Raw genomic sequence first — 12,650 nt, forward strand, 5'->3', positions numbered from 1 at the left:
TTTTGACTCTTTGTGCGTTTGGCTTTGTTTGAGTGACCTATAAAATGAGTTTGGCCATATTGTTTTTGTGTGTATTCAGTAGGAATATATAGGATACCATATGTAAAAATCCAATTGCAAATTTCAATTCTTGATTAAGTATTGATTGAAGTTTTTAGACTCGATTCTTGTACATTCATAAATGATACTTGTGTAGTTTTTGCTTATAAACGAGGATGCACTTGTACAATGTTTTTGAATCCTTTTTAGGATGTTATAAGGGATTTTTATAGGTCTTAGGACATGAAGGTTGAATTTTTAAATCACTTCTTTTTACTTTGCTTGTAGTTTCCTTTCCACATGTAAATGACTTGTTCGTTGCTTAACGATTGTATCATAACTTGTGCAAATGACTTGTAATTTTGTGAAAAACTTTTGGTATGATTCCATGATTGTTTAGACACATCTTAGAGGTTATTAACTACTGACTTCTATCCTTTTCTTACATTTTGCTAACTCCATTCACCATTTGATTTTGTTTAGCTAGTTTAACCTAGTTTTGTTTGGTTTTTGTTAGAACTTTATGTTGCTTCAAGATAATTGATTAACATGGATGGGTATAAGGTCTTAGACATATAATTGTAATGTTATGATACTGACCCTTGACTTAGTTCATGTCTTCATATGCTTTTTACTTTGACTAATTGATACATGTTTGTTATTTGTTCAAGTAACGATACATGCAATACTTTGGCAACTTCTTGTGGATGTTTTGTGTGATACCATAATACTTTTGTGTTTGGTTTAGGATGCATAATTACCTGGTTTTCTACTTCCCTAGGGCCTTCTTCCTCCATCTCCATGCTTTACTTCTACTTTCATACGTGAATAGTTGTTAGATTAAGTGATTATGGATGGTTGTTCTCCTTCCACCTTTTGTGGATTGTATTCATTGGATTCCATTTCTTTAGTGGATTTTACTTTTGGGTTTCATTGTGGTTAAGTCTCTCTTAGGAGTAGACTTGGTTAGGGACTTGATTAAGTCACCAACCATGGAGGAATTTCTTTCTCAAGTTTAGAACTCATACTTTTGAGAGTAGAGTTTTCATCCTTAAGAAAAAAGTTTTCTTTTTTCAAGATGGAGAATTCTTTCTTAAGCTTATTGTGTTCTTCATAAACAAATTCATGGACCTTTTTCAATTCCTTGAATTTGATCTGAAGTTCCTGATGTTTTTCCAGAATCTCAAATAAAGAATAAGTTAAATCAGAACGATATATGTCAAGAAATACCTCTTCTACGTGTGAGTCAGATTTTGATTCAGCTTTTGGTTGGATCTTCTCATCAAATCCTCTAATGTTGGCTATTAACACCATTTTAGCTTGCTCTTCTTCGGAGTCATCTTCTGAGGAGTCAGAATCTTCCCATGTTGCCATAAACCCTTTCTTGCTGCCTTTGAAGAACTTCTTTTTTTTAGCTTCTCCTTCTAGAGCTTGGGGAACTTTTTCTTGTAATGGACTGGATATTTGCACTCGTAGAAGGTAACATCTTTGCTGCTACCAGATTTATTAAGTCCAGAAGTAGACTTGAAGCAGCTCGTTGTCCTTCTTGCTCCTCTGAAATTGCTGTCTTGCTTTCTCTTCCACAGGTGGTTGGCCCTTCTAGAAAGAAGCGATATCTGATCTTCATATTAATTAAAATCCTGTAATTCTTCCTCCTCTTCAACTTGAAAAGCTTTAGTCTTCTCATACTTTATGGCACACTTTATAGCAGGGCCGGCCCAGGGCCAGAGCAAGCAGGCCCATAGCCCAGGGCCTCAAAAAAATGGGGCCTCAAGATTTAAGTCTATGAGTTTTGATAATTAATGTGAAATATATTAAATATTATATATTACATTAGTATGCCAATACGATCAAATGGCCCAGTGGTTGTGTTGCAGACATCGGGAATCACAGTTGGGTTGCAATCTCCTCGGTTCGATTCCCATTTCATTTATTTTTAGCAATTTAATTGTTTTAATTGGCCGTTTAAAAGTTTCAAGCTTTCCATTTAAGATTTTTATATGTGCAATTTGTGTCTAACATGATTTGAACCTAAGACCTAGAGGACAACACACCCTCAAGACTCAAGCTTCCACCACTAGGCCATACACACACACACACACATAACTTATTTAAAATGATCTTTTAAAAATTTATGATCCAACAATAAATAAAGTGTAGTTTGTTTTAATTTTTTAATATTAATTTTAATATATTTTTTAATTTTATTAAATTTTAAAATATCATTTAAATTTTATTTTAAATTAATTTTTTATAGAAGATTAATTTTTTTATATATATTGTTTTAGAACAATTATGTGATTTTTATTATATTATAATTTTTAATAATATATATGTAAAATAATTATGTGTTATCATTATTCTTCTAATTTATAAAAAATAATTAAAAATAACTTCTAATTTTTTTTTCTAAAAAAATTCTCATAAAATCATTAATTATTTCAAGATATTTCATATAATTCAATTGTTTTATTTCAACTAAAAAGTTGGTTCTATAGAGGCTTCAAGCTTGATATCATTTTAAAATAAAAAATGATATCAACTTCCATCTGATTGGCAAGCTTCTGATAATTTTCTCCACGTGATATAAAGTAGAATCTCCTTTGTTAAGAATCATTAGTCCTGCATCAAGAGTTTGAAACCTTGAGAACATGTCCTCAATAGTTTCATCGTCTTCCATCTTGAAGGCTTCATACTTTTGAATCAAGGCAAGCGCTTTGGTCTCCTTTACTTGAGCGTTACCCACATGAATCATTTTTAAAGAATCAAATATCGACTTAGCAAAGTCTCTATTTGTTAGCTTTTCATATTCAGTATAAGAAATCACATTCAATATAATGGTTCTAGTTTTATGATGATTCTTATAATCTTTCTTTTGTGGATCGTTCATTCTTTTTCTTTCATTAATGTTTCCACTTGCATCAATAAGATACTCGTAGCCATCAACTACCATATCCCATAGATCAACATCATAACCAAGAAAGAAACTTTTTATTTTGTCCTTCCAATAATCAAATCTTTCTCCATCAAATATTGGAGGTTTGGCGTTGTAATGTTCCTTTTCATTGATAACTCGTGGCGGTGGAATGGCCATAGTGTTTCATAGAAAAAATTATAGATCTTTATCTGACACGGTTAATACCAGAACCAGAGCTCTATACCAATTGAAGGTGCGCGAAACACAAAAAAGGGGGGTTGAATTGAGTTTCAAGGTACAATATAAAATTCTTCCCAAGTCAAAAACAAAGAACACAAAAACATAAATAAATGACACAATTATTTTTATCCTGGTTCACTGTTAATGAAGTTAATCTTGTCCACCCGCCAAGGTGATTTTGCCTTCTCATTAAGGACCTAATATACTATAATCGAACTGATTACAAAACAACAACAAAGACCAACTATCGGTGTTGTAAACCACAAAAACTACTCTTCAATGTCTTCTTGAGAAATTTTGACTATACCCTAATCTCTTAAGGAAGTATCAAGTTACAAGTTGAATACAAAGAGTTGTGTTTACAAAGATGCTTCTTGAAAGCAGATTACACAAATTTGAATACAATCAACCATAGTAGAGTCCTTGCGCCACCCTATCCGAGTAGTGGAAACATATATACCTTGTATTATTTCTTCACGTAAACCAATTTTGATCTTATATTCTAATCTTTAGAGGCTTTTGATAGTTGATGATGAAGTATGTTTAGAAGGACCAAAACTTGAATCTTCAGAACCTAAGTCTTCAGAGTCTCAAGGACTTGTTCATCCAGAACCATGTCTTCAAAATATTCAGAACTTCGACAATAGAATCTCCGAGCTAAAGGAATCTCTAGAAACTCTTCCACAAGAGTCGCGATCAAAAGCTCTATCACCAATGATCATCAGAATCGTTGTTATAGAAGCATTCTAGAACTTGACTGAGTTTGTAAACACCATTGATTTCTTCTAGAGTCATAGTGTATTGAGTTTAGAACCTGATGATGTCACACACATTTTCTTCAGAGTCAGAACCTGTTAGCAAAAGCTACATTAGAGTCTGACTAGAAATGTCTGGTTCTTCATCTCAGATCTTGACTTGCTATCAAAATGCAAATAATTGTCAGAACCTGGCTATGAATTTACACTAAGCTTCAGAACTGGGTTCATTTTAAATCTTGATCATGTTCATAACATCTGAACATGTTGACTTCTCTTAGATCTTACTTAGATCTTGACCATATATTAACCTTAAGAATTCAGCGAACTTTTGCAAAGTTCTTGAGCTAAACATTGTTAGAAACAAAAATCTTACAATTTTCATCATAGATAAACTAGTTTTGTTTTTTTCTTACAAAACATAAAATTATCTAATTTTATAAAATAATTTTATGAACAGTGTATTTATAATTGTAGACAATATTTGTGTAATATTTTGGACAAATTAATAATTTACTCATATTATGAAGAGATAAAGAACAACGTGAATTGCTATTGATGGGTTGCAAGAATCACTCGAATCCAAAAACTTAGAGAGAAGGAAACCAACTATGATGAAAATTTGCTTTCTTTTCATCTAATCTTTGCAAGGCACACTGCTATCCAAACATCATCTTCGTTGTGATTAAAGCATGTTCCAAGGATACGACCATCACACCTCCCTCCCCTATACCAATATTTTATAGATTATGGAGAAAAGAACTTAGTAGCACAACATATGTGATTTAAGGGTATGTGATCACATTATAATGAAAATTTTGGTTTGATGTCTGAGTTTTAAATAGATGAAATCAGAGAAATACGTAAAGGTTAATGTGGATGGATGCAAGTAAAAATGCTAGAAATATAAATATGTCAGTTTTAAAAATAAATATAATATAGAGATAAAATTTGTATGATTCAAATGAGAGGGAGGGGAGGAGATGAAGTTTTAATGGAGGGAAGAGGAGGGGAGGTGAGGGATTTTTTTAATCAGATAAGTGTTTGGTTCAAAATAAGAGAGTGGAGGGGAAGAGAGGAATTTTAATTAAAAATATGTTTGGTTCAGGAGGGAAGGAGAGGAGATTTTATTAATAAATTACATTTTTACCCTTATGATTTTATGTAAGTGATATAATATTCAAATATGAAAAATTCATAAATATCTTTTTGGTAATAAATTTTTTAATATTAAGGGACTAAAACGTTATAATTTACCATAACGTTAATAAACTGAGTACACTTGACTCAGATTATAACTCTCTAACACAAATGAAACTATATGCTAATAACAATTTTTAAATAGTGATGAATCATCTAACAAAACAAATGCATAAAATAAGTTATTTTTAAAATTAATAATTAAAAATTTTTAATACAATGAATAAACAAAAAATAAAATAAAGTGAATAATTTAAAAAAGGCAAAATACCCTTTTTAGTCTCGTATGTTAACCTCGGGGTTCATTTTGGTCCCTTAACCTCAAAAAGTTTTATATTGGTCCCTTAACTCTTCAAAAGGTGTCATTTTAGTCCTTTTTGGCATATTAGCGACGAATTTAGCGACCGATTTTTGAGTTTTTCCGTTGCTAATATGACAAAAAGGACTAAAATGACACCTTTTGAAGAGTTAAGGGACCAATTTGAAACTTTTTGAAGTTAAGGGACCAAAATGAACCTCGGGGTCAACTTACGGGACTAAAAAGAGTATTTTGCCTTTAAAATTTTATATAAAATAAAATATAATAGGATAAACAATAAAATTTAAATGAACATAAATAAATATTTAAAAAATTATAAAAATAATGCGATGATTATGATTTGTATTAAGTAAAAAAATTTGAAAATAATTTAAAGGTGGATAATAGTTATAATAAGTTGATGGAAATAATCGAGAAAAATCACATAGAAGAAGCATTTAGACGAAAGAAAATAAATAATTTTGATATATTAAAATAAAATTGAGGATATTTTAGTAAATATAATATTTTTTTACGTCTTAAAATTGAGATTTCCTTCTCTCCCATCCAAATCCCCCCAATTCGAAGAAAAACAAAAAGTGTGGTTTGGAGGGATTTTGCTCCCCTCCCCCCTCCTTAAATTTGAACCAAACATATTTAATTAGAAATTTCCCCTTCCCTCCCCTCCATCAACCCCGAGCCAAACACACCCTAAGTAATGATATATAATGTATGACATGGGACAAGTTGAATTATTTGACAAATAAAATATGATGTGTCAAATGTTTTTTTGGAGTCTGCTTAAATATATAATAATAATTAAGAAGGAATGTTGGTGTACAAGGTGATGAAAGCAAGGAGGAATAAAGAGAGAATATATTTACTGCAATGACGGCAGGAAGCATACAAAAGGAATGAATAATAAAAGGTTGTTACAAATGACGGCTACCACTAGTCTATTTATACACAACGTAAATTGCCACCTATGCCCTAACAAAAGGTAAACCTAATAACTAAGCTAACAGTACAAACTAGGAAATACTAAAATACCCTTCAAGTTAAACTTAACAGCTACGCAAACAAACTCAACTTCAGAAGTTCTACTGCTTCTGACTAACAACAACTTCTAGCTAATCAACCTCAGAAGTTCTACTACTTTTGACTAACAACAACTTCTAGCTAATCAACCTCAGAAGTTCTACTGCTTCTGAGTAACAACAACTTCTGAATATTGAATTACTCTTCAATACCATCCCTTAATTCATATTCAGCTAGCCAAAATCTACAACACCAACTCCATTTCTCAAATGGATAAGGTGTTCAGTCTTGACATCCTTCATCAGAACATCTGAAAGTTTCTTCTGGTTGCTATGGTGTGCAACTTCTGATACTCCATTTAGAAATGCGGATTTCTCCTTGAAAAACCCATATGACGCTGATGGTTTTCTTCTCCTTTGGAAGCTTAGTTAACTTCCAAGTCTTGTTTCCTTCTAAAGCTTCAAGTTCTTCTTTTATGGCATTCTGCCAGACTTTCTTATAGAGTGCTTCTACAATACCCAATAGTTCAGAATCTCCGCCTGATTTTGGAACCATATCTCCTTTTGGATTTTCTTCGGAAGTTTGACTACCACCAGAAGTTCTACCTTTATTAACTTTTGGATCTTGTCCAAAACCACCACCTTTAGAAGTTGGACCGCCTTCAGAAGCTCTGCCTTCAGAAGTTCCACCTTTAGAATCATGACCACCATCAAAGGCTGGACTATATTTAGAAGTTACTCCTTCATAAGGCCAGCCTTCAGAGTCGTGATTACCATCACAAATTTGATCATCTTCAGAAGCTTGTCCTCTAGAACCTACGTCTTTAGAGTTTTCCCTTCCAGAAGCATGACCACCACTAGATTCTGGATCATCATCAGAATCTGGATCAGAATCAGATTCACCATCTGACTCATCTTCAGAGTCTCCAGAAGATTCTTCATCTTCTGACTCTAACTTTTCTTCAGAACTTTCAAGTTCTGACTCACCTTCAGAAGCATAATCTCTTTGAGATTCTAACTCTTTTTTTATTCTTCTTCAGACCCAGAATCACATTCGGATTCTGACTTGTCTTTAGCTTCAGAGTCATCTTCTAACTCTGACTCTTCTTCTGAAACCTTAGATTATGACTCATCTTCAAAATCTTCAATGTCATCTTCTAACTCTGAGTCATAAAGAAACACTCCTTCAGAGTCAGAATATTCAGAGTCATCTTCATCCCCTTCAGAATCAGAAAATGACAACCTCACAGGTTCCTCATCAAATTCATAAGCCATTAATAACACAGGTTCATCATCAGAATCTCCTCTGGCTATTTTTGCTTCTTCTTTGTTTGACCAACAATCTTTAGCAAAGTGGCCAAACTTATTACAACAGTATCATTGAACCATTCTCTTGTCATACTTCTCCTTTCCCTTATGATATGTTTCTCCTCATCAGAATAGAGGACTTCTGAGACCTACCATGTTTTTTCTGCTTCTGGTCCTTCTTGACAAAAGAAGCTTTTAGAGCTTGCTCAACTTCCCTCTCATAAGTTCTTTCAGTTAGACGCAACTCTTGTGTTTCTAAACTGCTTTGCAACTCTTCTATTCTCATGGTTTCCAGATCTTTAGAATGTTCAATAGAAACAACAATGTAATCAAATTGAGGAGTAAGCGACCTCAGAATCTTCTCAATGATTACTTGTTCAGAAAGAGTTTCTCCACAAGCTTTCATCTCATTAGTGATCAAAATCACTCTGGAGATGTACTCAGAAACTTTCTCACTGTTCTTGCCATCTGAATCATCCAACGATTCTAGTTCTTGCCATCGAAATAATGGAAGTGTGAAAATGAGTGTTTTCGAAGATGCACTTCCGAAAATACCCAAAAATGAATGTTCTCGAAAATGCACCTCCAAATTCTGTAAAAATATAGAAAAAAAATACTTCGAAAATGCATTCTATTTCTAGCAGTAAAATAGCTGCGAAAGGAAAACAAATCATAGTGTAAGATATTGATAAATTAGGGAATACACTTAGATCCAAACGTAATAATATACATCTATGTTTTGAAATGTATTCCTCCTAAGTCTTCTTTGTTTTATTAGTAGAGTTGTTAAAGCAAGATTATATATTGTGTCATAAAAAAATTACTCATTGTTAAGTTATGGAAAATTGCCTTCAGTTCTTATTAAAGTTTGGTGACACTGACAACATAGCTTCCCTTATCTTCGTTCTCCAATGTTTCTTTCTCCCAAGGTCTACAACATAGTTTGAAGTACACTACTCCAATATATAATACAGAGGAACAATTGATGATGATGCAACAACAACAACAACCTAGGCAATTGGTACAATAAATAGTATTGATTTATATAGCATCTTGATTTTCTCAAGGCAATAATTTTATTTGCCAACAAATTTGCTCCTAATTATGCATGGCTTATCGATTTTTTTTCCATTCAATAATTGCAAGCATAACATATACACCTTCATCTGATTCTAAATATATCCCTTAAAACATGAATGTTTTATTTTTGTACACTTAGTCTAGTTAATTTGTCTAGCTTGAACAAATATTGTTATTATAACTTGCAACACTAACATCATTGACATGAAAAAATTTCAAGAGGCTTATTGGAAGAGCTCACTCCCAAGAGTCACCACACCAATCTCCTCATTGATTTCTGAATACAAAGGAGCAATATCTCTTTGTATCCTCTCCAATTCTTGCACAATATGTGCCATTGATGGTCTTCTAAGAATCGCATCCACACATAGTAAAGCCAACTTCATCATTCGCCTAGCCGCAACTCTTTCTTCCTCTCCCAATGTCATGTCAATAAACTCGTCCATAACACTGCTATATTTCGCCTTCAAAACAAAATTATGATATCAGTACCCTCCATGAGATAAAGTTTGTATATCTTTATATTGACGTTGAGTTTGTCAGAATCATGATTTATAGTACTATCGTGATTCTGTCAAACTCAACGTCAATCTGAATATGTATCGCATAGATGTACCTGAAATATTATATTTTCATCTGGTTGTGACATGTTTTTGTTGTGGACTTCAAAGCCACTAATCAACTCTAGTAAGAACACTCCGAAGCTGTATACATCACTTTGCTCCGAATAGTTTTCTGATAGCCTCAACCTTTGGAAAAATTATATGTAATGTAACTCAAATTAAAAGATAAAGTTCATAACAGATGTTGATAATGCTTTCAAGAATAAGTTGTTATTGTAGCGTACTCGGGATCATGAAAGTAGTCAACATTTGAAGATGAACCTGCCTGATCAACTTTTGTTTGCAATTTGCAGAATCCATAATCAGATACCTTGGCGGTAAAGTTTTCATCTAACAGAACATTTATTGTACTAAAGTTTGTGTGAATCATAGGAGGGACCAAACCGTGAAGATGATCGAGTCCTGTTTTCCAAAAGAATAAAGGATAGAATAAAGACTCAGATTGTTTTCCTGAGAAAAAATACGAAGACCTGATTGACCCTTAAAAAATCAAACGTAATTTTGATTTTCTAAAGACTCAATAGTCTCCCTATTGTTTCTCCAAAGCATAAAAAAAACTACGGATAAGACTAATTTACCTTTGGATGCGCCTAAGGCGATGGAAACTCTACGTTGCAAGTCTAACTTTCCAATAGGTAAACCTTCATCGTCTGCATAAGATGGATTCGACATAAAGATATGAAATGTATGGTGAAACAAACTTGATAAAAAGATAGAATTACGAAAGAGTACCATATAGATGATTCCCTACATTGCCATTAGAGAGATATTCATACACAAGTAGTTGTTGATAACTATCTTCATAATAGCCTATAAGCTTGACAACATGAATGTGGTGGATTTGAGCTATTTGCTTGACCTGTCAATTCATATACAATCATACATTACGCGTAACAATCATCTTCACACGCGTTGCACGGGTTTAAATACTAGTTTCATCATCGCGTATTTACCTCTGGGATGAAATCTCGGGTCAAGGCAAACATGCGTCTTTTTATAGCCACAAAAGATCCATCTCGAAGCAAACCTTTGTATACAAAACCAAATCTTCCTTCACCTATAATGTTACTTTGACTGAAATTTCCCGTTGCTTGTTCCAGCTCCGAAATTGTTAACAATCTCGTGTTCTGCATGTAATGTGGAGAGAAAGCATTAACATACTGCGAGCTGTTGATTCTTCCCATCTCAACTGTCAAACAAGAATATCATAAGTAAATAATCGCAACAAAAAAAAAGCGAATAATCAGAATTGTAATAACTCGTAATGTACTCAAATTAATTTACCGGCTTGTGATGGCACCGAAGAAGCAGAATCAGATGTTTGTCTTTTAAATCTTCTATATCTTCTCAAACAGATGTAGATAATCACCACAATGACAATGATGACTAAAGCAGCACCAGCAGCACCAACTACGGCCGCGACTCTTCTTCCTCCTCCGTGTTTTTTATCTTGAGATTCTTTTACGGATAGTGTAAGCGTTGGAAGTTCATTGCTGCTGTCTATCTTATCTTTTACTCCACCTGTTTATCAAGTAGATAGCCTTTTCTTACTATTCTTAGCGCGTGTTTACGCAAAACGATTGATTAATGTGATTCCAAATCGAATTGATTTTGTAAAATTGATCGACGGAGTATTCATAGATAAGAGATAAAAAGTTGACAAAAGCTTACAAGATAATTTGCAGGTTGATTTGTTGAGGTATAGTAACAACTGAATCATTATGAGTAGGAGCAGCCTTATCCTCAAAAGCAATTGCATTGTGAATGCAAATCGCTACATGAACTTTACCGCTTATCAAATGGCCCTGATCTTCACCTATATAAAATAGTTTCACAAAGATTTAAGAAACTATCATTCTAGAGAGCACAAAGAAAGATCTATGATTGACAATGGAAGTCAATTGGTTAGCCAGGAATGGTAAAAGAGGGATAGACTTAGACAGTTTAGATGCTTTATATAAAGGTGACAATTGAGAAGGAATTGAACTCACGCTTTGCATGCTTCTCAAGTAAGTTTCATTCAACAATGATAATGTGTAATAGTATACTAGTACTAGTAGTAGTAGTAGGAGTTTAGTAATAGTAAAAAACAAAGTAATCATAACTGATAAAAGTGATTAAAAGGGAAAGAGTTGAGTTTTGAAATTTAGGCCAAGGATAACTCAAGCCTAAAAATCGGGTTCTAAGTTGATGATTGTGTTGTGTACTACTTTTAAACACCTTTTCACGTTAAGGACGAGACATCTGAAACGTGACCAAAGTGACCTGATAGAGGTGACGTTATTATTGTTGTGGTCCAACATATCTTTGATAGACTTTGATATACCATCTTAAAATCTAGGTTAGATCTAACTTAAGTTATACAAAAACGGCTTATGTGGTAAAGATTATCCCGTATCTACCACTTATAAGCTGATTTTAGGTCATATCTAATCTAATGTCGTACTCTTGTCACCAAATACGGCTCATTTTTATTGATAAGTTGGCAGACGATCAAGCGTAGCAATTCAAACTAGACTATAGTAATTAAACATAACTTGTAATTTGTAACCCTAAGCATTCTATACTACAAATCTAAACTAGTCAATTTATTATTGAAGACGTAAACACAATTGACCGAACTTTCTGATTAATTGTTTGTGTATTGTGTGTGCTAATTGATATCCATAATCTAAAAAATTCAAGCTGTGGACTAAGTTGAGAGAAAAAATATATATCCAGCTAAGAAAAGCTGGAAAACACTTTAAACAGGTTGTCTTGATTGAAATGGACAGGTGGAATTGCTTGGTTTCTTTTGAACTTTGTTAGCCCACAAAACTTTCCCATCAAGGAAATAGGTATACCAAATCCCAAAATATTCCCAAGGAATCTCAAAACCTTTGATTTCAAAAAGGAAATGCCAGCCAGAATATAAGAAAGCTGAAACTGATCCAAATGAGTTCCATTTTCCAAACACAATCTTTTCATCCTCAATTACCTTCTGCAACAAGGGATTCAAAATAGATTCATCTTAACATAAACATGAAAAAACTTTTTGTAATACAAGATCAGGAGGTTTCACATTGCAGCATATTGTTGTCCTGCAAAGTGCAATAGAGCAGAAGAAATATGATTCTCTTCACATGGTAAAGTGATAAACAACAAAAGCCAAAA

The 12,650-nt window shown here is 33.1% G+C and overlaps 2 protein-coding genes across 3 annotated transcripts; both read right to left on the reverse strand.

The window, feature by feature from the left end:
* Window positions 1-1,017: 1,017 nt before the first annotated feature.
* LOC131651291 (uncharacterized) lies at window positions 1,018-3,133 on the reverse strand. Its single transcript, XM_058920960.1, has 2 exons — window positions 2,621-3,133; window positions 1,018-1,533 (listed from the first exon to the last, which is right to left on the reverse strand). The coding sequence occupies exons 1-2, from the start codon at window positions 3,131-3,133 to the stop codon at window positions 1,018-1,020; spliced, it is 1,029 nt and encodes a 342-aa protein (XP_058776943.1).
* Window positions 3,134-8,860: 5,727 nt separating this feature from the next.
* On the reverse strand, window positions 8,861-11,611 carry LOC131648210 (probable serine/threonine-protein kinase PBL28). Of its 2 annotated transcripts, XM_058917991.1 has the most exons (9): window positions 11,489-11,611; window positions 11,169-11,313; window positions 10,782-11,018; window positions 10,451-10,686; window positions 10,230-10,356; window positions 10,076-10,147; window positions 9,722-9,899; window positions 9,491-9,623; window positions 8,861-9,338 (listed from the first exon to the last, which is right to left on the reverse strand). In XM_058917991.1, exons 2-9 carry the CDS (start codon window positions 11,254-11,256, stop codon window positions 9,099-9,101), a joined length of 1,311 nt encoding a protein of 436 aa, XP_058773974.1. In that variant the 5' UTR covers window positions 11,257-11,313; window positions 11,489-11,611; the 3' UTR covers window positions 8,861-9,098. The 2 variants fall into 2 exon arrangements, with proteins under 2 accessions (XP_058773974.1, XP_058773973.1); XM_058917990.1 differs by lacking the exon at window positions 11,489-11,611 and having other exon boundaries at window positions 11,169-11,447.
* Between the last annotated feature and the right edge of the window lie 1,039 nt (window positions 11,612-12,650).

Source organism: Vicia villosa, linkage group LG2 (assembly GCF_029867415.1).
Source record: "Vicia villosa cultivar HV-30 ecotype Madison, WI linkage group LG2, Vvil1.0, whole genome shotgun sequence".
Taxonomy (NCBI): Eukaryota; Viridiplantae; Streptophyta; class Magnoliopsida; order Fabales; family Fabaceae; genus Vicia; species Vicia villosa.

Bases quoted from the DNA above. Each gene is read 5' to 3' on its own strand.
- LOC131651291 (XM_058920960.1), bottom strand. From the start codon at position 3,133: ATGGCCATTCCACCGCCACGAGTTATCAATGAAAAGGAACATTACAAC. The intron at 1,534-2,620 runs GTGGAGAAAATT...TAAATCTGGTAG, and splicing joins GAGATTCTACTTTATATCAC to CAGCAAAGATGTTACCTTCT.
- LOC131648210 (XM_058917991.1), bottom strand. From the start codon at position 11,256: ATGCAATTGCTTTTGAGGATAAGGCTGCTCCTACTCATAATGATTCAG. The intron at 11,019-11,168 runs GTAAGCTTTTGT...CTTGATAAACAG, and splicing joins ATCAACCTGCAAATTATCTT to GTGGAGTAAAAGATAAGATA. The intron at 9,624-9,721 runs GTACGCTACAAT...ATTTTTCCAAAG, and splicing joins GACTACTTTCATGATCCCGA to GTTGAGGCTATCAGAAAACT.